The sequence below is a fragment of the Myxocyprinus asiaticus genome, chromosome 15 (genome assembly GCF_019703515.2).
Source record: "Myxocyprinus asiaticus isolate MX2 ecotype Aquarium Trade chromosome 15, UBuf_Myxa_2, whole genome shotgun sequence".
In the NCBI taxonomy this organism is placed as follows: Eukaryota; Metazoa; Chordata; class Actinopteri; order Cypriniformes; family Catostomidae; genus Myxocyprinus; species Myxocyprinus asiaticus.
The window spans coordinates 118,372-144,987 of record NC_059358.1 but is presented as its reverse complement, the minus strand read 5'-3'; the positions used below and the strand labels follow the sequence as shown (position 1 = coordinate 144,987).

The 26,616-nt window shown below is 42.9% G+C and overlaps 1 protein-coding gene across 4 annotated transcripts in view; it reads left to right on the top strand.

Moving 5' to 3' along the window:
* The window catches only part of LOC127453075 (intermembrane lipid transfer protein VPS13B-like), a 194,830-nt gene that overhangs the window by 148,321 nt on the left and 19,893 nt on the right, over positions 1-26,616 (top strand). For all 4 annotated transcript variants that reach the window (XM_051719104.1, XM_051719103.1, XM_051719102.1 and 1 more), the window contains exons 36-49: positions 2,467-2,778; positions 7,619-7,824; positions 8,890-9,094; positions 9,221-9,405; positions 11,422-11,615; positions 11,718-11,899; positions 12,100-12,458; positions 14,453-14,614; positions 20,142-20,297; positions 20,624-20,890; positions 21,175-21,258; positions 21,478-21,653; positions 23,667-23,843; positions 26,111-26,318. In XM_051719104.1, coding sequence (XP_051575064.1) covers positions 2,467-2,778; positions 7,619-7,824; positions 8,890-9,094; positions 9,221-9,405; positions 11,422-11,615; positions 11,718-11,899; positions 12,100-12,458; positions 14,453-14,614; positions 20,142-20,297; positions 20,624-20,890; positions 21,175-21,258; positions 21,478-21,653; positions 23,667-23,843; positions 26,111-26,318 — 2,873 coding nt within the window. The remainder of the gene's footprint in view (positions 1-2,466; positions 2,779-7,618; positions 7,825-8,889; positions 9,095-9,220; positions 9,406-11,421; positions 11,616-11,717; positions 11,900-12,099; positions 12,459-14,452; positions 14,615-20,141; positions 20,298-20,623; positions 20,891-21,174; positions 21,259-21,477; positions 21,654-23,666; positions 23,844-26,110; positions 26,319-26,616) is intronic.

The window sequence follows — 26,616 nt, the reverse complement described above, 5'->3', positions numbered from 1 at the left end:
AACCCCAACCCGCTTATCTTCAGACTCAACCCCTCTTGTCTTCAGACTCACCCCGCTTATCTTCAGACTCACCCCGCTTATCTTCAGACTCAACTCAACCCTCTTATCTTCAGACTCAACTCAACCCGCTTATCTTCAGACTCAACTCAACCCGCTTATCTTCAGACTCACCCCGGTTATCTTCAGACTCAACTCAACCCTCTTATCTTCAGACTCACCCCTCTTATCTTCAGACTCAACCCCGCTTATCCTCAGACTCAACCCCGCTTATCCTCAGACTCAACCCCGCTTGTCTTCAGACTCAACCCCACTTATCTTCAGACTCGACTCAACCCTCTTATCTTCAGACTCAACCCCGCTTATCTTCAGACTCAACCCGCTTATCTTCAGACTCAACTCAACCCGCTTATCTTCAGACTCACCTTGCTTATCTTCAGACTCACCTTGCTTACCTTCAGACTCAACTCAACCCTCTTCAGACTCGACTCAACCCGCTTATCTTCAGACTCGACTCAGCCCGCTTATCTTCAGACTCGACTCAGCCCGCTTATCTTCAGACTCGACTCAGCCCGCTTATCTTCAGACTCAACCCCAACCCGCTTATCTTCAAACTCAACCCCTCTTGTCTTCAGACTCACCCCGCTTATCTTCAGACTCACCCCGCTTATCTTCAGACTCAACTCAACCCTCTTATCTTCAGACTCAACTCAACCCGCTTATCTTCAGACTCAACTCAACCCTCTTATCTTCAGACTCACCCCGGTTATCTTCAGACTCAACTCAACCCTCTTATCTTCAGACTCACCCCTCTTATCTTCAGACTCAGCCCCACTTATCTTCAGACTCGACTCAACCCGCTTATCTTCAGACTCGACTCAACCCGCTTATCTTCAGACTCGACTCAACCCTCTTATCTTCAGACTCAACCCCACTTATCTTCAGACTCTACTCAACCCCGCTTATCTTCAGACTCGACTCAACCCTCTTATCTTCAGACTCGACTCAACCCTCTTATCTTCAGACTCGACTCAACCCCGCTTATCTTCAGACTCGACTCAACCCCGCTTATCTTCAGACTCAACTCAACCCTCTTATCTTCAGACTCAACTCAACCCTCTTATCTTCAGACTCACCCCGCTTATCTTCAGACTCAAACCCTCTTGTCTTCAGACTCACCCCTCTTGTCTTCAGACTCACCCCGCTTATCTTCAGACTCAACCCGCTTATCTTCAGACTCAACTCACCCCTCTTATCTTCAGACTCAACTCAACTCTCTTATTTTCAGACTCGACTCACCCCTCTTATCTTCAGACTCGACTCACCCCTCTTATCTTCAGACTCGACTCAACCCTCTTATCTTCAGACTCAACTCAACCCTCTTATCTTCAGACTCAACTCAACCCTCTTATCTTCAGACTCACCCCGCTTATCTTCAGACTCAAACCCTCTTGTCTTCAGACTCACCCCTCTTGTCTTCAGACTCACCCCGCTTATCTTCAGACTCAACCCGCTTATCTTCAGACTCAACTCACCCCTCTTATCTTCAGACTCAACTCAACTCTCTTATTTTCAGACTCAACTGAACCCTCTTATCTTCAGACTCAACTCAACCCTGCTTATCTTCAGACTCAATCCGCTTATCTTCAGCGGGTAACCAGGCGAGAACTGCAGGGTGGTATTGCTGCTTGTTAACCCTAACCCATACTACATATACAGTATGCTGTTGATACAGTGATTAATCCCATGTATAGACAGGTTGTGTTTGAGTGAAGTAATTATCCCATTTGATAAATGGTTCATTTTGCAGGTGTTCAGCTCTTTCTGTTGGGAAAAACCTAAAGTACGGGAATATTGGATTAAATGAATCAATTCTTTCTAGATATTTCTTCTGTTTGTGCACTGACAATATCTTGCAGTTGTATTTTTTTCCTCATCATATTTTCATCAACAATATGTTTTATCATTGACATTCAAAAACCTTTCGTCAATGAACATTTTTGTCAGTAATTGAGTTGATGATATTAATGCTGGTTGTGTTTGAGTGTGTTGTGTGTGTTCAATGGTGATTCATTGCAACAAATTAAACATGTTACATGTGAGAGTGTTTGTGTGTACTTGGCTGTAGCTTGAGACAAAACCCTGAAAAATGTCTTGACGTATAAGCTGAATAATTGACTCCAGACCAGTGTGTGCATTATTTTTTGATTATTTATTAGTCCAGAGTGAAATGGTATGCCTCTAAATGAGATTTGAGCATATGATTTCCTCCATATCTGTGCTAGTTTCATGTCTCTCTTATCACACCACACTGTTCAACTCAATATTTCTTGTTCGTACATTTATTTGCGAAGAAGTCTATGTGCTAAGAGGAATAATGTCCAGTCAGCTGATCATTATCACAGAATAAACATGTTCAGTGTGTGTACGGTGTGTAATACTTCACGTCTCTCTGTTTGTGTGTGTTAGAGTTGCGTGTGGACATCAGTCGGCCATTGAGGGTCAGTCCCACGCTGGCGAAGATTGAACAGGCCAAAAGCTTCTGGAGGAGAATCTTTCCTGAGGGCGACCCACAGCCTCGAACACCTGCTGGCTCCACCCACTGCCACGACGGCCATGCCCCGCTGCAGACCGTCCTTCCCTTCCACAAGATCGCGCTTCGCACGGTGCAGATGGTGGTCGCTATGGAGATGGAGTCGCACACCATGCGGCCCAGTCTGACACTGTCTGTGTCGGGCATGACGGGCGCGCTGACCCTGAAGAATGCCATGAAACCCGCAGGTGAGTCACCCACACTGAACCAGAGACGAGACACTCGTAAAAACACAGATGAGAGAAATTTACACTAGAACACATATGCGCATTATCTGCAGGAGCCTGAGAAATAACTGGAGCTACAGAAGCACAAATTATGAGATGATTGCGGTCACATTTTATTAATCATTTGAAATATCTTGACATATTACAAAAATGTACATTGTCAATAATTACATTGAAAGTACATTGTTGTAATTTACTTTTGCATTAAAAAGTGTCATTTTCACACCATCAGTTGCATAAGAGCGCTCTCTCTCTCTTAAATGATTGACAACATTTGGAATCATCCATCAAGTGTTTTAATCTTTGGTAAATGATGGAAATATTTTTCCTCTTCGCTCTCTCACAAAGTCCTTTTAAGTCCTTTGAAATCTCCAAAACAGTTGGTCAAGATTACAATCTAATAACAGATTTCACATGAGGACTAAAATCTGACAAAGATGGTAATGTGCATGCATGTTCTCGATGAAAACTGACAGGTGATGTCTTTATCAAAGAGGCGATTGGCTCTTTTACCTGTAAGGCAGGACTACAGCTGCCATCTTCAACATTTATGATTTCTCTCATTTACCTGTGAAGGAGTTGACTGTCTCCATCATTATAATGTCTTTGCTGAGCTCATTTCCTGTCTAATTCCTTTCAGCTCTCAGTAAATCTTGTGTCCCGTGACCTAAATAATAACAACGGCTGTGAAGATAATTTACTCTGATTTTGTTAAACATGCACCATTTAAGCACAGCGAGCAACTTTCTTGGTATAAACCTCACTTACTGTTGAAGAGCTGTTCGACTCGAGGTTCACCGCTGTTGTTTTAAATCCAGTGTTCTTTTCTCCCAATGTTGGAATGCCCAATTCCCACTACTTAGTAGGTCCTCGTGGTGGCGCGGTTACTCACCTCAATCCGGGTGGCGGAGGACAAGTCTCAGTTGCCTCCGCTTCTGAGACCGTCAATCCGTGCATCTTATCACGTGACTCGTTGTGCATGACACCGTGGAGACTCACAGCATGTGGAGGCTCATGCTACTCTCCACGATCCACACACAACTCACCACACGCCCCATTGAGAGCGAGAACCACTAATCACGACCACGAGGAGGTTACCCCATGTGACTCTACCCTCCCTAGCAACCGGGACAATTTGGTTGCTTAGGAGACCTGGCTGGAGTCACTCAGCACGCCCTGGATTCGAACTCGTGATTCCAGGTGTGATAGTCAGCGTCAATACTCACTGAGATACCCAGACCCGCTTAAATCCAGTGTTTTGAACGTGACGTCACCTCAGCTCCCGAGGGATTATGGGATAGTAAAATGTCCAGTGGATGAACACCTCAGAATCTCGACAGATGTAGTAGATAATCTGGGTGTTTCTCACTTACTGTTTAATGAATACTGAGGATTCAGACATACTGCTCCATTGGCATACTGTCTTTGGCACACTATACAGTAGGGAAGTATGGATATTCAGACAGCCTGTGTGACTGATGTTCTGTGAGTCTCTGTGATATTCTGTGAAGTCTATGGGGTTTTTTCATGTATAAATGGTCAGTGTGATCTGTTAGTAAAGAGCACACCTCTCCTCAGCACACATTCATGTCTGGAATAGGAACAGGAACACACTGAACACTGTTTAAAACTCACTGTTAGAAGTTTGAGAAACTGTCTGTCTTTATGCCCGTGTGAATGTGGTCATTTAACTTTCAACCTGCCAAAAACTTTTCCTCATCTAGTCATTTTTGTGTGGAAGGGTTAGGTTTTATGGGGTTGGGTTAGGTTAGGTTAATTTAGGTATCTTAGTATCTTATAATTATGACTTACCAAAGCACAATTAATTTTTTTATGTGGCGGAAATGGGCTTCCATAGTTTTGTGCTCATGCGAGAAAAGACCTGAAGATCGAGTGGTGTGTGTGTGTGTGTGAACCGCCCATCTGTTCAGCAGACGCTTTATGTAGTTTCTCCGGATAAAGTGAATGTTGAAAATGTTAATTAAAACCTCAACAATTTGCACTTGTTTACTGGATAACTGCAGCATGAGACATGTGTCCGGCTGTGAGCCAGTGCGCTCTCCGCTGCGGCCGCAGTCTGATGTGTGTCTGCTGTAAACAGTGTTGAAACTGAGTTTGGCCGAACACAAGCAGAGAAGGACATGTGTGTCGTGTGGAAATAAATGGCTGGTGTGTGCGTTTGGTGTCAGTTATACATGTTTGTGTAAGTCTAGTTACAGTTCGCTGATTATTCTGAGCCGATTCACACCACGAGCCGCAACAACGTGAGGAAAATCACTCATGATAACTTGCATCAAAACTATTGACATTGAGAAGTTTGCATGCCTTAATGGAACAGCATGTGCTTCAGTTCTTCTCATGAATTAATGTAAAATATCACCAGTGTGACGGCTCAGATTCACTGACTTTAATGGAAAATATCTTCAGTAGTTCTGCCGGATATGTTGTCTCTCTCTTGGAATGGAATGATGCAAGTAAAAGATATTGATACAGGAATATATCTGTTGTAAAACAATAAAATTAAGGTGTTAGGTATGTAAAACAGAGGAGACCGGGGCTAGTTGTCACTAGGGGAAGTTGTCACAAGAGATATACCTCAGAAACAGTAATATTGGGAGTGAAAAGTCCAATTACACAAATGTGTGTTTTCTCAAGCAGAGGTTTTGTATGTTGATTTTAAAAGGTCAAAACGTTCTCAAATGAGAATAATTTTTATGAGTTATCTCATCTTTGTGTTAGAGCTCTTGTGTAGACAAGCAAATATAATTGAACCACACTGGCACACATTAAAGGAACAGTCAGCTGTTTTATAAATGTTTAAATGTGTTCTTAGGACAGAGGTATTTTCCATCAGAATCAGGTTGGGGCAGGTTGTCACATGTGTTTTAAATGTCAGAAATGTATACAGTTTATTTATTACAATATTTGGCAGCAAACACAATGTTTTTATATTTTAGTATGTGCAAATTTATTGTACTTAAAGTAAATGGTAAATGGTCTGCACTTATATAGCGCTTTTTTTAACATTAGCGGTTCCAAAGCGCTTTACACACTGACTCATACACCCATTCACACACACACCAATGACAGCAGAGCTGCCATGCAAGGCGCTAGCCTGCCTTGTGAGCAACTTGGGGTTCAGTGTCTTGCCCAAGGACACTTCGGCATGTGGAGTCATGTGGGCCGTGAATCGAACCGCTAACCCTGCGATTAGTGGCCAACCCGCTCTACCACCTGAGCCACAGCCGCCCCAAGTCTGTAATAATCCATTTATTGCAGGTGCAGATTTAAAGAGCATTTTTTTTTTTTTTGTGGTGGTGTTGGTGGGGTGACGGGATAACCTGTCCCTTCAGTGCTCTTGATATTCATGTGGAGTGATTGATTCAGTCATCGCACACACGTGTTCATAATGAGAGGAATAGAGTGACAACACTTAAAGTGACAGTTCACCCAAAAATGAAAGTTCTCTCATCATTTATTCACCCTCATGTCATCCCAGATGTGTGTGACTTTCTTTCTTCTGCAGAACACAAATGAAGATTTTTAGAAGAATATTTCAGCTCTGTAGGTCCATACAATGCAAGTGAATGGTGACCAGAACTTTGAAGCACAGACAGTTGTAGTAAAAGTAATCCATACGACTACAGCGGTTAAATTAATGTCTTCAGAAGTGATACGATCGCTTTGGGTGAGAAATGATCAATATTTAAGTCCTTTTCACTATAATTGTTTACTTCCAGTCGCACTCCGATGTGCGTCCGTGAGGGGAATTTGTTCACGCTGCCTCGTGTTCACACGAGAACGGATGCGATACAACCGGAAGTGCAGCTTGATTTGTTTACCAGAGAACGCTGTTCACAAGCTTCATTGGTTTTGCTTTCATTTGAACGTACTAGCGTGCTTACGTCACGTGAGAGGCAGCATGTTTCCCCTGATTCCCCTCATGGATGTGACCATAAGTAAACTATTATATTGATAAGTACTTAAATATTGATCTGTTTCTCACCCACACCTATCATATCACTTCAGAACACATGGATTAAACCACTGGAGTCATGTGGATTACTTTTATGCTGCCTTTATGTGCTTTTTTGAGCTTCAAAGTTCTGGTCACCATTCACTTGCATTGTATGGACCTACAGAGCTGAAATATTCTTCTAAAAATCTTCATTTGTGTTCTGCAGAAGAAAGAAAGTCATACACATCTGGGATGGCATGAGGGTGAGTAAATGATGACAGATTTTCATTTTTGGGTGAACTATCACTTTAAACTGTTTAACCTTTCTTGACCTTATATTAATTACTTTATTCTTTTATTTTTGGTTTCAACATAGCCTCACTTTATCATATAGCATGATCATGATAGTGATCACATGATTATTTCTGCATGTGTGTGATGTGTCATGACTGTGGCTCTTGGGTCTCTTGTGTTATTTATGAGGGTCAGACGCTGCCAGACCCAAAACCACACGCCCCGTGATCTCTGCTGTCACTTCATGAAGTAAAGATGTGAGGACAGACCCCACAGAGACACACTGAGAGAAACTTTTTTTCTAATGATTCATTACATTCTTACACACCTGAAACCAGCGAGAAAACAGAGTCGATTCAAACTCACCTGATCGATTCAGTGTTCGTTTCCTGCATAACTGTGTTTTTCCAGCGCTGGACTTCAGGGTTCATTCAGTGAATAATCTGTGAGACTGATTCAAACTGAGAACTTGTCTATCAGTGTCTTTGACTGATTCATTAAGAGTCATTCATAAGTGAATCAGGTGTGATTGTGTCTGTCTCTCTGTAGATGGTTTTAAGGAGGTGTGTGTGTCGGTTCAGTGTGAGGACGTGTTGTTGCGGACGGGTCTGAAGGACAGGACTGTGGTGTTCGTGGGTCCATTCTCCTGCAGTGCAGATCTGGAAGCTTATTGGTGCAGACACAGTGGAAGCTCCGCCCCCAACTCACCTGACCCACCAAGAGTGTTGATTGACCTGAAGGGAGGACTGCTACAGGTGAACAAAACAAACACACACTGTACACAAGTAAAAAAAATCTTTCAAGTTATTCAAGAGTCACCCCAAACATCCCGTGTGTGTGTGTGAGAGAGTGTGTGTGTGCATGTGTGTGCGTGAGTGAGTGTGTGTGTGTGTGAGAGAGAATGTGTGTGTGTGATGTGCGTGTGTGTGTATGTGAGAGTGTGCTTGTGTGTGTATGTGAGAGTGTGCTTGTGTGTGTATGTGAGAGTGTGCTTGTGTGTGCTTGTGTGTTTGTGTGAGAGTGTGATGTGTGTGTGTGTGTTAGTGAGAGAGTGTGCGAGAGTGTGATGTGTGTGTCTGTGTGATGTGAGAGAGAGTGTGTGTGATGTGCGTGTGTGTATTTGTGTGTGAGGTTGTGTGTGAGGTTGTGTGTGAGGTTGTGTGTGAGTGTTTGTGTGTGTGTGAGAGTGTGATGTGTGTGTGTGTGTTAGTGAGAGAGTGTGCGAGAGTGATGTGTGTGTCTGTGTGATGTGAGAGAGTGTGTGTGTGTGTGTGTGTGTGTGTGTGTGTGTGAGAGAGAGAGTGTGTGATGCCCCCAAATAAAGATAATTTAGTATATACTAATTAAAATATTTATGCATTTAAAATATAATGAATATTATAATTCAGATCATTCAAATACATTACATCATATGCATATATTGTGGAAGCAGACAAGTATTTTTTAAAACACAAAAAGTCAAGTTAGTGAAACATTGAAAAGTGCGTCTGGATCCCTGCGTTCTGTCTCGCTCCAGCTGTCTTTGAGCGCAGAAGTGTGTCTGTGGAAGGTCGTGCTGCTGTTGCTCTCGCTGGGTTGACAGGGTGTGTTTTACCACTCGAGTCGTGCTCACTGCCCCCTACTGACACATCATGATGAAACATCAAGCTTTAATTTCGACAAGAACATTCCTTATTACAGAATTTATGTACATATTGGAGGCATGATTAATAATTTTTTATATGATTAATCACACTCAAGTAACGTGTTAAATCGACAGCCATAGTTAAGTCTAATTAAAAAAGGTCATATACAATCCTGTCTGTCTCTCTGTCTGTCAGGTGTTTTGGGGGCAGCAGCAGTTTAATTGTTTGACTGAGATTCAAGAGCATCTAAAGAACTACTGGAGTCACATGACCAGAGTGGAGGCAGAGTCTAACGAGAAACCCCTCTCTTCTAAGCCACCGCCCACCCCTCGCCCTGCCCAATCAGAACACTCCTCTGATGACCTGCGCACAGGCCTGTTCCAGTACATCCAGGACTCGGGTAACACACACAGAATATGTCAGAGAGAAACTTGAGAAACTTTGCCTTTTTAGAATTAACAGAAGCATCAAATCACTGTGTGTGTGTGTGTGTGTGTGCGCGCGTGTGTGTGCGCGCGTGTGTCAGCATGTCAGAAGTTGCCGTCAGCTCATGAGGTGGTGTTCTGGAAGGAAACAGATGACTCTCCGGGCATCATGTTGTGGCGGTATCCAGAGCCACGTGTGATCACGTTTCTCAGAATCACACCTGTTCCGTTCAACACCACAGATGACCCAGACATCAGTACGGCAGACCTCGGAGACGTCCTGCAGGTGAATAATGAGCTGCTGATGTGACCCTTTGTTAAGCTCCGCCCCTTCTTTACTGTTGCTCTCTCAGACAAACGTCACACATGAATGAACTGGAGGTTCAGTCAACAGTGTGTTTACATTGGTCAAATTTCAGCTGATATTATTACTCTGTGTTGCAATGATGAATCAGAATTGAGATGAACTTTTCTTACAGTCACCAAAAGACAACACACACACACACACACATACACACACACACATACACACACACACACACACACACACTGACAGACAGACACACACACACACACACACACACACACACACACACACACACACACACACACACACACACACACACTGACAGACAGACACACACACACACACACACACACACACACACTGACAGACAGACACACACACACACACACACAGAGAAAGACACACACACAGACAGACACAGATAGACAGACACACACACACACACACACACACACAGACAGACACACACATACAGAGAAAGACACACACACACAGACAGACAGACACACACACACAGACAGACAGACACACCCACACAGAGAAAGACACACACAGAGAAAGACACACACACACACACACACACACACACAGACAGACAGACACACACACATCCACACACAGACAGACAGAGACACAGACAGACACACACATACACACACACACACAGACAGAGACACAGACACACATATACACAGATAGACAGACAGACAGACAGACACACAGACAGACAGACACACACACACACACAGAGACACAGACAGACAGACACACACACACACACACAGACAGAGACAGAATCATACACACAGACACACACACACACACACACACACAGACAGACAGAGACACTGACAGACAGACAGACAGACACACACACAGATAGAATCACACACACAGACAGACAGACAGACACTCACACACACACACACACACACACAGTTAGATTGACAGACAGACAGACACATGGGGATAAAATTGGGCTGCCATTTTAGGATCACATGACCAATCGAATACTACTCGCTTAATCTCAATAACTTCCTGTTATTGGACACTTTCATTCATGGATTAAATGAATCATCTGACTGGCTGATTGTGAATAGTGAATTTCTTCTACAATGACGTCTATCACTGAATGATGCAGCATCCACACCACTAGATGTCACTAGCTGGGTTTCCATACAAATATATTTATGCACATTTTTAAATTCCACATAAGAAATCCTGAATGGAAACGCTTGATATGTGAATAAACTCTAAAGATTTGCATAAAATGTGCTAGGAGGAGGTGGATTTTTGCAAGAGTTAAAATGCGCATTAGGGTGATGTAAAGTTTATTCGCAAAACGATGATGTGTTTTAACCATTCATGCACGTGTAAAGAGTGTACTATAGCTTGATGTGACTGCCCAATGAAAAGACAGAGCTTGGAAGTTGGCACACAATTCTATGAACAAAGCCTGTGACATTCGGAAGTGTCTAACCCTTAGCTAGTCTTGAAAGTGGGTCCTCGCAATCCACCAGAACAGTTTTAACGTGGGTGCTCAGGTACACGGAGGCTGGCAGCGTATGGGAACTGCATCCATTTCAGCCCTCATTATGTCAGATATTACACTTATTCTGCGGCCTATCCTGGCAGCATTAAATTACTGTACAATTTCTCCAAGCAAGGAGATCGTTCAGCTTCTCCATCATGACAAGGCGGCTCCCTGAAGGTAATGCACGTGACGTAGTGGATGGAAATGCACAACGATTCATATTTTCTTTGGTCAAATTTTTAGAAATGCACATAAAAAAATGCCAAACATTTGATGGAACCCAGCTACTGTAAGTCCAAGATGACAAGAACAAAAAGTTACAGAGTGCACCTTTAAATAGACAGCCCTAAAATACCCTTTTGAACCTGTTAATCAATAAAAACAATCTTCATGCTCCTAAAAATAGGTTTCATTTTCTATATGTAAATGTTTCATTGTTCTGTGTGTGTGTGTGTGTGTAGGTTCCGTGTAGTCTGGAGTATTGGGATGAGCTGCAGCGAGCGTTTGTTCCCTATCGAGAGTTCAGTCTATCAGAGAGCAGCGTTTGTGAGCTGACCCTGCCCACCCTGACCCCCAACACACACCAGACTGACCTCGTGACCTCTGACCTGTGGAGAGTGGTGCTCAACAGCAACAGTGATGGCGGAGATGAGAGGCGAGTGTGTGTGTGTTACATTGGTGTGTGAGTTGTTTTGTTGTATTTTAGAGGTGTGTGTGTCATTTTTGTTTCTGTGTGTGTGTGTGTGTGTGTGTGTAGTTCGGACAGTGAATCGGGTTCTCAGGTGCCGTGTGATCAGCTGGTGTGTCCAACCGCTCTGGCCGCCTGCACGCGCGTGGACTCATGTTTTGCGCCATGGTTCGTGCCGTCAGTGGGCGTGTCCATACGACTGGTGTGTGTGGAGCTGCGATTTTGTCACAACCTGGATCAGCACGGCACAGGTGTGTGTGTGTGTGTGTGTCTGTTCTGAGCATACACTGTTCTAAGAATATTGTCATCATTCCTTCACCTTCATGTTGTTCTAAACCCCACATTACTACATCACTTCTGCAGAACACATGTTTAGCCAAATGCTCATTCTGCTTTTCTGTGTGTGTGTGTGTTCTCATAAGTCTCTTCTCTAATTTTCACACTTTTGCAGTGCCGTGCCAGAAGCTCCGCCCCTTCCTCCCAGACAGGAAGTGTCCTCATGATCAGGAGTTTGCGGTGGTGTGTGTGCGTGAGCCGTGTGTGTTTGTGCGTCAGTGGAGTGATGTGTATCAGTGCTGTCACGAGCTGAACTTCTCGTCGACGCTGAGCACGACACTGCTGGAGTACAGAAACCTGACGCAACTGAACGTCATTCAACCCGTCAGCCTGCAAGGAAACGCTACACACACATGCGTGCTCACACACTCACAACACACACTCCACTGTAACATCACACTGCAGCCGCTGCAGGTCACACTGGGACAGTACGCCATACACACACTGGACAGAGCACTGCACGCATGGAGACAGGTGAGACACACACACTGGAATATTGAATCAGTAATATGAGAAGTGCTGCAATACAAAAGTTTACATTTTCTCCAAGAAGTACAAACAAAGAGGAAGTTTCACCAGCGAGGAACTGTGGAAGTGAAAGTCCATGAAAGTGATTTTGTGCCTCTATGAGATGGTACCACGAGGTGCCACTCATCCGCCGTTAGCAGGCTTCTAGAGGGCACATAGAGCTGTAGAAGTGAGTGCAGACGGAGAGGTGCAGAGCCAGTGGCTGTTCTGTATGCCTGCATCGGTGTTTGAACTTCTGGCTGTCCTGAATGGTGTAATTGTTGACAAGACTAGTTGAATGAACTCACATTGTATCGCCTGACAATGAAAAGCTCAGACTTTGCTAGATTGAGCTGGAGAGGATGTTCTTTCATCCAACACGAGATGTCGATCAGGCGGGCTGAGATCTGTGCTGCTACCGAAGGATTGCCAGGCTATGAGAGGTAGAGTTGTGTGTCAAGGGCGTAGCAATGCTAAGAAAAGCCATTTGAATGACAGATCCCAGTGATGTCATGTGTATGGAGAAGAGGTGGAGTCCGAGCACTGAACCCTGCGGTACCCCAGTGGCTAGTTGGTGTGACCTGGAAATCTAGGGCCCTTTGAATTCTGTTAAAAAAAATTTTTTAAATTCCATGCATTTCTTTTTATTTTTTCTGAATTTTGGTGGAAAAGTGAGAGAGTTTCAGTGTGTGTTTGTCAGTGTGTTTCTCACCTACGGAAAAAGTTGCTACATGTCCCAGTGTGATTATTAAACTGCAAAAGGGTGCTAATGAATTTAATAAATACAGTTTATAGTGTATATGTGCTGCATACATCACAGTGAGCGAGCGCTCGACTGTCTGTCATCTACTGCAAAATCGAGTGCATGTGATGATCATGATTCACTTTGAAACCTGCAGCACATGCACACTGTATATTTATCTAATTCACTTGCGGTTTAATAATCACACGAGGACATGTTGCGATTTTAATTTGATTGAGCATTCAGACATGTTTTATAGTTTTATAAAAAACTTTATGACTGGATGCCCACGTTCTCCACATCGCAGAAATTCTACGACTCCCCTCCAAGTCACCCTTAATGAAGGACCTGTGAGGTAAGACTCAAATGAGTGAGATTCCCATGATGCTCAGTCTGGAGCGGGTGGAAAGGACAGTTTACCGTTTCGAAAGCAGTAGAATGAGAACAGATGATTTGGGTGCTGCTCTGACACTGATGAGGGTTCAGTGTGTTTGTACATGTGATGCACAGACAGAGATTAAAATACTCATACAAATACAGTGAAACTCTTTTACTGCGGTATCAAGTGACTCTGTAAATGTGCGAGGTAAACTGATCCACACACTGAGAGGATTACACTGTTTTACTGGGGTTCACACGCACACACACACGTTTTGTTTTATATCATCATGGAGACTTTCCATAGACTTCTATGGATTTAATACAGATATAACGATAATTTCTACCCCCTAACCCTCACAGAAACATTTTTGCATTTTTACATTTTCAAGAAAACATTGTTTAGTATGTTTAATAAGCCATTTCCCTCATGGGGACCACTGGCTGGGCCCCACAATGTAGGTGATCTCAGGTTTTACTGTCCTTGAGGGGACATTTGGTCCTCACAGTGGAGGTTAAACCTGCACACACAAACACAGTAGATCATCAGCTAAGAATGATGGGTAATGATATTGTGACTCAGACTTGGCAGTGTTTCTGGTGTTGTGTTGATGTTTGCTGTGTGAAGACTCACATTTGGTTTGATTGTTCGATCAGAGTCCGAGTTGTGTTTATTTGTGACTGACAGCAGCCATGCAAATGAAACGTCATCATAAGTGGATCATTCGTGTGAGTGGACGTCTGAACAGTTTTCATCCTGGAGTTCATATGAACAGACACATCAAGAATGAAACTCAACTCGTGTTGTTCTGTTGTGATGGATATTTTGTGTGTGTTTCAGAACGGTGTGCTGGACGCTGAGGAGGTCATTTTCACTCATTTCATCATCTGTAACGACACACAGGAAGTTCTGCGCTTCGGTCAGGTTGACACAGATGAAAACATCCTGTTACACAGTAACCAGAGTCACCAGTACAGCTGGAGAACCCACAAATCACCTCAGGTGAGATATACCTGTCTGTGTGTCAATGGTTGTTTGTGAGCTTGTAAATGGTGTGTGTGCTGCTGAATTCCTCCTTGTGTGTTTTAACAGTAGCAGATGACTGTAAATAGTTCAACACCTGCTGCACACACACACACACACACACACACACACACACACACACACACACACTGTTAATGCACCGCTGTGTGTGAGGTAATGCTTTGACATGAATGGCAGCTAGTGTGCTGTATAACACACACACACACAGCACTGGACTTGTTTCTGGGTTTTTCCTTTATGATCATGATGTGTGTGTGCTGATGTACTGTAATTCGAGCTGCGTCACATGGAGCTTGTGAAGAGTTTCCTGTGGCCAAAGCCGCAGTCTGAACACTTTACTCTGGGACTGACCACAACAGCCCCGTCTGTCTGTCTGTCTGTCTCACTGCGGCCACAGTCTCTAGCGCTGTCCTACATGTCGTCCTCTCTGCGGTTCATCTCAGATGGGTCAGCATTGTGTATGGTGGTCTTGTGGTTCGGGAGTCTGAGTGTGTTTGTCCAGTCTGTCTGACCGCCTCATTGACGTGCTGATGTCGTCTGCATGGCTGCGGGTTTGAACCCTGATCCTGCAGGACTGGAGTCGATGGTGCAACGTCTGCTGCTTTTGTCCTGCGACGCATTCACTCGGTTCTGTGTCATCTCTGACGGCTGGTTTTTATTATCTTTCTGTCGTTCTCTGTTTTTGAGTTACTGCGCTCTTTTTCCCACTGTGCACTGCGGTGGAGCTGGGGGGGTGTTCGCTCGCTCCGCATCGTATCTCCGCTGGGACTCGTGTGGCATGTGGATGACTTCAGGCCGATGGGCGCTGTCTGGGGTGCGTTCAGTATGGAGATCATTAGCACCAATCTCGATGGAATTTGGGCAGACATTCAGCTTCCTGTCTGTTCCTCTGGGGGGGTCTTCACAGTAGCTGCTGCCAAACCCTGAAAACACACACACACACAGATGTTCTCTCACAGTTAATGGTCATAATGACACTCTTACAGAGATCTCCTCCCCAGTAAAACCACTCACACACAGATAAAGAATAAGTTGCATGTTTTTAGCACGTCCTTGTGCGTTTCTCTGTGCTGATAGAAATCTCTTTCACACGCTTGCTGTTTGGACCTAGAAACAAACTCCCTCTGGCATGATGAAGTCATGCGTGGCGAGTCACTGTTGTGAACGTGCAGTTGTGCAAAACAACATTTGTGGCCCCTGACGGCCCATCGTAATTATAGCTGCATCACACATCCAGAATTTCCCAGAGTTCCAGTTTAAGTTACGGCCGCTGGCTCGAGGGACTCATGATGTTTGGCATGAGTGGGAGCTGCGTGTTTGTGTTGGTTTCCATGGTAACGCAGCACATGCGAAGATCTTGGATTCATTGAAGAAAAGATTTGGGCAAAAGTTTGATGTGATCCAGTATTTCAACAAAAACATTAATGTGAAATCCAAAGATCAGAACACGTTTCTGTGTGAGAACATGAGATGTTTTAGTTTGAGTTGTTGCTGTTCCAGAGACACACCACCAATCTCTGTGCAGGTCAGAACCGGGCCGAACCGGGTGTCACTCGTGTGGATGTGGAGCAGCAGGACGTTTGTGTCGCAGCTCGTGGGCCGCTCGACATGTTCTCCCTGCGGTCGTGCCGTTTGGCTCGCGGCTGAACTCAAACATGTGCGGTGGTCTCATCTGAAGTTTTGGCTTCTCCCCGGAGGTCAGATTCGGCCACAGGCGTTAGAAAATGTGGTGTTGTAAAAATAAATGGGGTTGAGGTGCTCGCTGTGCTGTTTACACCCACTGCTGCTTCCTGATGACTAATACTGCTCTGAGATCTGAGAAATGATGTCATTGCGCTCAAGACAAGGAAGATCTGCTCAAATTGACTTCAGCCTTTGATTGGACATGTTTTTGTAATGAAATCCGTCTTCAAACGGGGTCTGACCCGGGTCACTGCACGCTCTGACCCGCACGCTAATTTGTTTTACTTTACAGTTCGGGTAAATGTTCAGCACATTTCAGTAAAGCTTACCGGTGTAAATGTGACCTCACTCTGGCCTGAAACTCACCCAAAAGTTAACTTTCATGGACACTTTTATTAGAAACCAGAGCACATGTGCCAAACCTTCAATCAACATGAATATTTACACACACACATTTCTGTGACCACACAACCTGTCTTCCTCTGCTAGTGTCTGTCTGTCTCTGTCTGTCTTTATATTCACTGAATCTGTACATGTACCATGCAGCAAGTTTGCTTTTAATCACCTGAGCAGTAATAGACCACATTTGAATTGGATGATAACTCCTCTGTACAATTGTAGTGAGCAGAATATCATCTCAGAATGCAGAACAAGTTGAACCTTGAGGCGGATGGGCTACAACCAGGGGTTACGCTAACCAAAAATTCTCCGTCATTTACTGATTTTTTTTTTTTTTTTTGGAAAAATTGCTGGAAATTTTAAATGCTGTCCGTCATTTTTACAGTTAAAAAAAATAAGAAATTTTTTTTTCACCTAGTGCATCAGTTTTGACTTCACTGTCTCTCTCACATACACTCCTGCTGCAGGCGCGCACGCACGTGTTTGTGAGTCTACGTGTGTGTGTGTGTGTGTGTGTCTGCGTGTTTGTGTGTGTGTCTGCATGTGTGTGTGTTTATGTGTCTGCGCCCTGTTTATTGCCTAGTGTGTGTTTGTCTGAATGTGTGTGTGTCTGCATGTGTGTGTGTGTGTGTGCACGTGTTTGTGTCTGCGTGTGTGTGTGTGTGTGTGTGTGTGTGTCTGCGCCCTGTTTATTGCCTGGTATTAAGATGCTTATTAACAGGCATCATCACCATTAACACGTGGTACTATGTGTCTCTTTTGACCAGTTGCGTTCAGATTTTGAGGAGCGGTCTGTATAATTGACTGCATATATCAGTCATTACGTTAGCGTGTTGCTGCATGATCAGTGTGTCACTTTATTATAATAAAGCACAAAAAAGTATAGTAACAAAATTAAAGCGGTGCATCATTTCTGCCAATTACTTGCATTTAATCTAAGTGCAAACATTATCCTTCCCTCCCTAGCAACCGGGCCAGTTTGGTTGCTTAGGAGACCTGGCTGGAGTCACTCAGCACGCGCTGGATTCAAACTCACAACTCCAGGTGTGATAGTCAGCGTCTTTACTCGCTGAGATACCCAGACCCCCCTGCAAAGCTGAAACTTAAAGGAACTGATGGAAGGGCACCACCAGGAGTTGAGCCTGTGGCTTAATTTGACTCAACACGGGAAACCTCACCCAGCCTGGACATGGAATTGATTGACAGATTGATAGGTCTTTCTCGATTCTGTGGGTGGTGGTGCATGGCATTCTTAGTTGGAGCGATTTGTCTGGTTAATTTCGATAACGATCGAGACTCCGGCATGCTAAATAATTACACGGCCCTGTGTGTTCGGCGTCCAACATCTTAGAGGGACAAGTGCCGTTCAGCCACGCGAGAGAGCAATAACAGGTCTGTGATGCCCTTAAATGTCCGGGGTTACAACTATTTCCCATCAGTGTGGAATTCCCAGTAAGTGCGGGTCATAAGCTTGCGTTGATTAAGTCCCTGCCCTTTGTACACACGGCCCGTCGCTACTGCCGATTGGATGGGTTAGTGAGGTCCTCGGATTGGCTCCTCGTGGGCCTTTGGCGGAGCGCCGAGAAGACAATCAAACTTGACTATCTAGAGGAAATAAAAGTTGTAACAAGGACGTTAATTTAAAAGACGCACGTACCGGTAAAGTTTAAAAATCTTGTTTTAGCGCAGCGGTTGATTGACGGGTAGTTACTTTCACCCTTTTGCAGAGTCAAATCTATTATTAATCCTATCCATAGTCATGTATGTGCCATTATAATGGATGCTGCGCCTCCTGAATGTAGTAATAATAAAATTAAAGGAAGTATGACGGATAAAAATAGACCATGACGGAAATTTTACAACTAAATAAATATTTTTTCTAGTGCAACCTCAGCAGAAGAACACATCGGGCACTTTATTAGGACCATAGTGTTCATAATAAAGTGCTCAGTAAGTGTATACTTGTACATATGAATCGGATAATGGTGGCTGTAAAATCCGCAGTGGCAGATAAAACCGGATCAAAAAAAATTTGTTTCGTACCCTGCTCTCAACTGAGGTCCGGTAAATGCCAAAGATATGCCGTGGAGGCATCATGGATATCACATGTGAGGGTGAGTTAGACTAACTATATTAAGAAAACAATTGCAAGAGGTCTGGGTATCTCAGCGAGTATTGACGCTGACTATCACACCTGGAGTCCCGAGTTTGAATCCAGAGTGTGCTGAGTGACTCCAGACAGGTCTCCTAAGCAACCAAATTGGCCCGGTTGCTAGGGAGGGTAGAGTCACATGGGGTAACCTCCTCGTGGTCGTGATTAGTGGTTCTCGCTCTCAATGGGGCGTGTGGTAAGTTGTGTGTGGATCGTGGAGAGTAGCATGAGCCTCCACATGCTGTGAGTCTCCGCGGTGTCATGCACAACGAGTCACGTGATAAGATGCGCGGATTGACGGTCTCAGAAGCGGAGGAAACTGAGACTTGTCCTCCACCACCCGGATTGAGGTGAGTAACCGCACCACCACAAGGACCTACTAAGTAGTGGGAATTGGGCATTCCAACATTGGGAGAAAAGGGGATAAAAAAAAGAAAGAGAACACAATTACAGAGTCTTTTCACTTGTTCTTAACACAGAATATTCTGCACTGCCTATAATCTGTGATACTTCCTGTGTATTTATGAATGGTCTTAAATATGGGCTAATTGAGTTGTATTAAATGTACTAATTATTATAAAACTCTTCATTTGAATAGAAGAACAGTGTGATGAAGTGAGTTGTTTGACGTGTTAAGTTAGTCATGTATTCTGAATTGTGTGATGCTGCAGATATTGTGCACTTTTGTGTGACAGATTGGTCATATTCCTCATTTGTAAGACTCTTTGGATAAAAGTGTCTGGCAGATATCTGCAGCTGCGTCCACATTAATCCATTTTCATTTGAAAACTCTTATTTAAGATTCCTAACGTCATCTTTTTCCAAAGTGTGCCGTTATGGAGAGCATTTTCCAAACGCTCTGTTTTTGGTGCAGGAAAACGCCGTTCTAGTGAGAATGAGAGACATAAACAGTCAAATCAGTGTGTTTTCTGATGAACGTGTGTTAGTGTGGACGAGGCCTGAATTCTGTTTCAGTTCTGTTCTGTGTGCTGGAGTGCTGAAAACTCAACTTCTGCTTTGTCTCGGTCATAAACATGTTTTTGCTCTTCTGTTACACTGTAAATGTGTGTTATTGTGTGATTTCCTGTGCTGTGTTTGTCTCTGTTTGATTGATGATATTTATGACATGAAGTTTGATTGTTATTTTGAGATGTTGAAGTTCTGCCAGACAGATGTCAGTACTACAGCGTCTCTCTGCCAAACACACACACACACACCTGGACTAAACCTCTGTATGTGTGTGTGTCTCAGCTGCTGCACATCTGTATGGAGGGGTGGGGTAACTGGAGGTGGGCGGAGCCTTTCAGTGTCGATGATGTTGGGACTCTACTGCGAACAATCCAACATAAAGGACAGACAGCGTCTCTCATCATCAGAGTCAAACAACTCAACGGAGTCCAGAAACAAGTACTACACACACACACACACACACACACACACACACACTTGAAATGTGAATGTCATTGCATTAGATAACAATAAATCAAAGCAAGTGTGATTTATTTTAAATACAGATAGCACAAACACCTAGTGCTCTCCTGATATAAAGTGTCCTTCAGATTCATGAAATGATTGATAGAAGACACAAATACATGATTGTGTAATTGTCATGCCAAATTTGTCAGCAGAAGAGTGAAAACAATCAGTATTCTGACCAATTAGAGCAGCAGCGTGATAGAAAGGATACATGGTGAGGTGTGTAACACACATGTCTCTCTCTTTCTGTGTGTCAGGTGATCATCTGCGGTCGACAGGTGTTCTGCAGTTTTCTCAGTCAATCTATCGAGCTGCGTGTCGTTCATCATTCTAGCGGTCAGGAAAGTCAGCTGATGCAGCGTGAGCGAGTGACGCGTCTCGAGCCCGACAGTAAACTGCCGTCATTTGTTCTGGAGGACGCAGAACTCACTGACGTGTGTGTGCGAGCGTGTGGAGATGAGGAATGGTCTCAGGACGTGTGTTTGAAACATGACGACAAAACCAACAACAGCTGTGTGGTGCAGGTGAGTCACAGATGACATGAGAGGGGAATTATGGGTCACAGAGTGTGATCATTTAAGATCTGAAATGAAGTGATCATGAAAATGTCACAATCTTTGAAACTGTAAAATCAGACTTTCACTTTAGTGTGTTATATTGGCATGACAAGAACTGCACATTTGTATGGTCACAGCAGTGCTAAATAAGTCAATGTTAAATTAGAAATAAAATATCAGTGAATTGATAAAGAAGAAATAAATTCCAAAGATAAAATGAATTAAGTGTGCGTGTGTGTGTGTGCGTGCAGGTGCCGTGCTCTAATGGATCACTGCTGCATGTTTGGTGCACACTGATACTGCTGGACACAAACACACACCTGCAGCAAAGAGCGGTGAGTACTTTAAACTTTTGCATGAAGTGATAGTATTTGATTTTGTCCTAAACACATGATTTATATAAAACACTTCTCAATATGGAATGTATCAAATATTAGATAACAAATAGATCAAAACAAAGGAATTCACAACAAAGACAAGTTTTGGCTAGATAAACCTACACACTCATCAGTGTTTGAATGTTTTACTCTCTCTCTCTGTGTGTGTGTGTTCAGGTTGTGTTCAGTCCTCTGTTCATCATGTGGAGTCATCTGCCCGATCCGGTTCTGGTTCACGTGGAGAAGCGGAGTTTGGGTCACAGAGACATGCAGCTCATTGACGGCCGCGGACACCAGGAGGTGCTACTGAACGTAGAAGCAGATCTGACACACCACCTCACGTTTCAGGCCAGGTACTGATAGCAATAACTGAGGTGGTGGAAAAGGCTGATAATTGGCTGATAGTTTTTAAGATCAATTCACAGAATGTTTACAAATGTCTTAGTCTTTCATTACTGTGACGGGCACAGAAATAGAAGCTACAAGAGTCCAAAATGAGGAAAATCCCAGATGCAGTTTGTGCAACCCAATAATAACCAGAAAAAAATGAAGATTTGCTGCATAAAGGGGGACTTTTCAATTAAAACAAGCCTGAAACACACTGGGGACTCTTATTTTGAAATGGTGGAGACTTGAGCCATCTTTACACTGCAAAGGTGGCACAGAAGCTGCATCTAAAGTGGCATTTACACAGCAATAACAACTGCATACATAATGTTTTAAATATCAAATTATTAAAACAGATACATGAAACAAATGAAAATATGAAGTTATACTTTTAAATATGAAACTAAATGATGAAAAATAAGCTCTATCATAACAACAATAAAGTTGAAGAACTTCCTTTGATACTCTGTGCTGAGGTGGATCAGAGCAGGTGTAAAGATGCCTTTAACTCCGTTAAAATGCTCTATATTTAAGTATTTACCTATGTATTCACCAGCTGAAGGGTTTGTGTGTGTATATTTATATATCTGTCCAGATGAGGTTTATTATTATACACAAGATATAAGGTTGGAGACAAAGTATGTGCTGATGGGGAATGTTTCCATATAGTGATTTTTTTATATACTTGTTACAAATATTGTGAATGATGAAAGATTTAGATCCAAATGTCAGACAGAATGTTATCCTCAGTCACCATTTACTTTCACTGCATGTTTTAAAAGGGAATGGTGACTGAGACTGTCAGTGTCTGATATTCTCTCTAACATATTTTAGGCTCCACAAAATACAGAAAGTCCCACCAGTTTGGAACAACATGAGGACGGGGAAATGATGACAGAACATTAATTTATGGCTGAACTGTCACTTTAAGGATGCTTGTTAGATTTGGACAAATCTGTCAATTAAAAGTTTCTAGTAATTATTACGGTGAAAAACATGAGCAATATTGCACAGTCCCAGTCATATATATAATGCAGAATAAAAAGAAGCAAGATCATGCTTTTATTAATGGACACAGTGTTTTAAAGTCCTGAATGGATTCTTATTTCAGGTACAGTATTTTCAGTGTAGAAAGTGTTAGTCACGCACACACACGATCAGCAGAGCACAATACATTTACAGGTCATAAGAGCCCATAGTTTCATAATCACCCTGAAAATGACCATCACCACAACACAGACAAGCTCATGTTATCACAATCACCAACACTCACTACAACGAGTTTTCTTAACAATTCGAATCTTGAAATATGCGCTTGTCTTGGGGTAAAATGAAGGCATTGCGTGACTAAAGAAAGTGTTTGTTTGGCGCTCTTGCTGCTGCTGTGATGAACGCATCATGAGTGAAAAAGCACAACTTAAAACTCCCACTGTCGTAAAAGTCCCATTCAGAAATCTCTCAGATTATGCATTTATTAAGACTTATTTAATTAAAACCAGTAATGTAAGGAAAGGAACGTTGCCCATTGTAACGAAGTAAAAAAAATTCATTTGAAATTTACTTGAGTAAGAGTAAAAAGAGAACAATGCATTTACAGTTAATGCGGATGTTTATATGGATTTCGAGGAAGAGGTGAGACTCAAGCGAGAATTCTTAATATATGGATATAGGGCAGGAACTGTTAGAAGATGGGGAGGCGGAGGGATGCCGGAAAGACAGTCACTAGAGTGAGGTAAGCGGCGGCTTATAAACTCTGCATCCTGCAGTTTGATTGGCAGATTAGACGAGAAATCTCCTCCTGAACTTTCATTTAAGAACATTTATATGTTGCTTTCATCAGAATCCACGGCTGCTCTTTCAGTGTCTGTCAGTGGAGAAAGATGCTGTTTAACATCAACCAGCAGATATAATGAACTAACTACCCACACTAACCAGGTAAACCCTGAGCGTTCATCTGATCATGTGTTGATGTGTTTCAGTGAGGAGGAGGAGGTGTGTGACTGTGCGGTTCCGGTCTCCACTGCTGTTATTAGACAGATCATCAACAGAGCGGCTCCAGAACTCAAACAGAACCAGAACACTATTCTAGAACATTTCTACGGAGAGAAGACGACCAGCACTCCACACTGGCCCTACACCAGCACACACACACACAGGTACACACACACACAGTAACATGTCATAACTTCTCACCTAATTAAATGTAAGGATGAATTATCATGTTCCCTTGATTTACTGTTAGATAAGTTTACATGCCATTATTCCTAATGATTCAAAGAGAGTGTAATCATGTGACTGTTAGAGATAGAAAATACTGCTGCTTTAAAGGGGTCATGACATACTCTTTTGTTTATCATTTTATTATCTTCCCTGAGGTCCACTTATAATGTCAGTAAAGTTTGTTTTTTTTTTTTATCTGAAATGCTCGGTTTTAAGCTCTCTGGCCCTTTAAGACTTCAGTGTAAACGCCCACTGTTCTGATTGGCTAACATCGTGCAGTCCCTCAAATACAGCCATATTTTAAACTCAGTCGAAAGAAACTGAACAAACTTGACATTATAATTTATAAAAATACATTTCAGAGTTAACACATAATGTACACACAACATATTTCACTGTTCACTCATGACATTTGAAACATTGGTGAATAAAACCATTTACTCACGTGTCCGGTAGTGTTTAATTGCCACATCTTTCAGTTCCTTTGCAAAGCTTGAATCATATTGTGACTGTTTCACAAGCAATCACATGTGAATTTGCAAAGATTTCAAACAAACTTCTTTCACGTTGTCATTATGGGGTATTGTTTGTAGAATTTTGAGGAAATTAATGAATTTAATCCATTTTGGAATACGGCTGTAACATAACAAAATGTGGAAAAAGTGAAGCGCTGTGAATACTTTCCGGATGCACTGTAAATGGCAGCATCCATTCTCCCTTCAATCCAGACCAATTGCACAGTCCTTGCTGAAGAGAAACACCCCCACAACATAATGTTGCCAGTGCCATGCTTCACAGTAGGTATGGTATGTTCTGGGATGTGTACTGTGTTTGGTTTTCTCCAAATATAGTGCTTGAAGTCGCACGTTACAAAAAGTAACGTTTTTGTTACATTTTTGTCTCATCTGACCATAAAACCTTTTTCCATATGGCATCAGAATCCTCCCAAGTATTTATTTTGTTCGCAAATTGCAAACGTGACGTAGTGTGGCACTTTTTCAGAAAAGGCTTCTTTCTTGCCACCCTGCCATACATGCCAGCTCTGTGTAAAGCGTGGGAGATTGTTGTCATATGCACAGACCGATCAATCTCAGCCATAAGGACTTGTAAAACTTTCAATGTTGCCTTTGGCCTCTTGATAGCTTCCCTGATCAATATCCTCCCGGCACGGTCATCCAGTTTGGAGGGACAGAATGATCTAGGCAAGGATTTGGTGGTGCCCTGCACTTTCCACTTCTTAATATTGCTCTGAACGGTTCTCAGAGGCATAGTTAAAGCCTTTGAAATCTGTTTGTACCCTTCTCCTAACCTGTGCCTTCCCACAAATTTATCCCAGAGCCCTTTTGAAAGCACCTTTCCAACCATGAGTTCTTGAATTCATTGCCATGCACTACTAGTAACGGCTCATGAAACAGCCGGTTTTATTCTGAAGTAATCAAAACCACTACAACTGATGTCAGGTGGGTGCAAACAGCCAGCTGTGTGATCTGAAAGGTGATTGGTTGCACCTGAGAAAGTTTATAATGGTTACTCTTAGGGGGCTGATCACTTTTCCAAACCAGGTATTTTACTAATTAATGGTATTTATTTATGAATTTGTTTTAAATGTTATTTTCACTTTGATGTTGATGGTTATAATGTGTAAATACAGCTGGAAAAGATCAGATTGAGTTTATTTAAATGTCCAGTGTGTACTGTGACAAATGGAAAGGATTTTGAAAAGATATGACTTTCTAAATCACTTTACAGTAACCAAATGATTTCTGTGACTTGCGGTTCCATTAACGGTTTTCGAACTTGGATTTATGCACTAGTATGGACGGGACACCGTGCTGAAATACTCTGACAGTGTTTTCTGGGCATCCATTCAGCGGCAATGCAACACCACTATTAAATCAGCAGCACGAAACACAGCGTGACCCGTGTAGTCCGATTCCAGAATAAATAGTAGACAGCAGAATTACATCAATCACAGAGTAGAAGAAATGTATTATTTAAAACCTCGTATGAGACTTGTATTATGGATCTACACAGCAAAACACACAGCTCAACCTCCTGAATGAATCTGCTCCGCTGAAATGATTTCATCCATGGTAACATGATGCTGAAGGCAATAAATCATTGCTGGAACCGTTAAGAGCAATCAGAAGCAGAACTGTTCAATTCCTTGTAATTCCCAGAGTAATTGTGTTGATTGTGTCAGGTGTGCGGTGGAGTCGGTTGCTCAGTGGGACAGTCCGATGCAGGTGCGTTTGAGTGCGTGGCGATCCGGTCTCAACACCCTGTTGGTGGAGCTGTTGCCGTGGGCGATACTGGTGAATCATTCACACTGGGATGTGTGGCTGTTTGAAGCTGAGAGCATCATCGCACAGATACCAGCCGGAAAAACCATCATACCACCAAACTTCAAGGTGATTATTCACTCTGTTCAGAACGCTACTACTTACTGATGATGCACTGTGGTCATGTGACCTCGTCATGCTGCATATTCTTTTGTCAATCTGATTAAATATAGTAAATTAAATAACTTTGTTCATCACACTGGAAAAGGAAGGTCAAGGCAAGAGCATTGCATTGTGGGAGTGTGCTTTGTTGTATACTACAGTACACACTTTGACAAATGTTGTAGATTATTTGGGTTTTCCATCATGCACACTGAATATTCCCATACTGAGCACAGCAGACATGGTCAAATCCATGTAAATATAT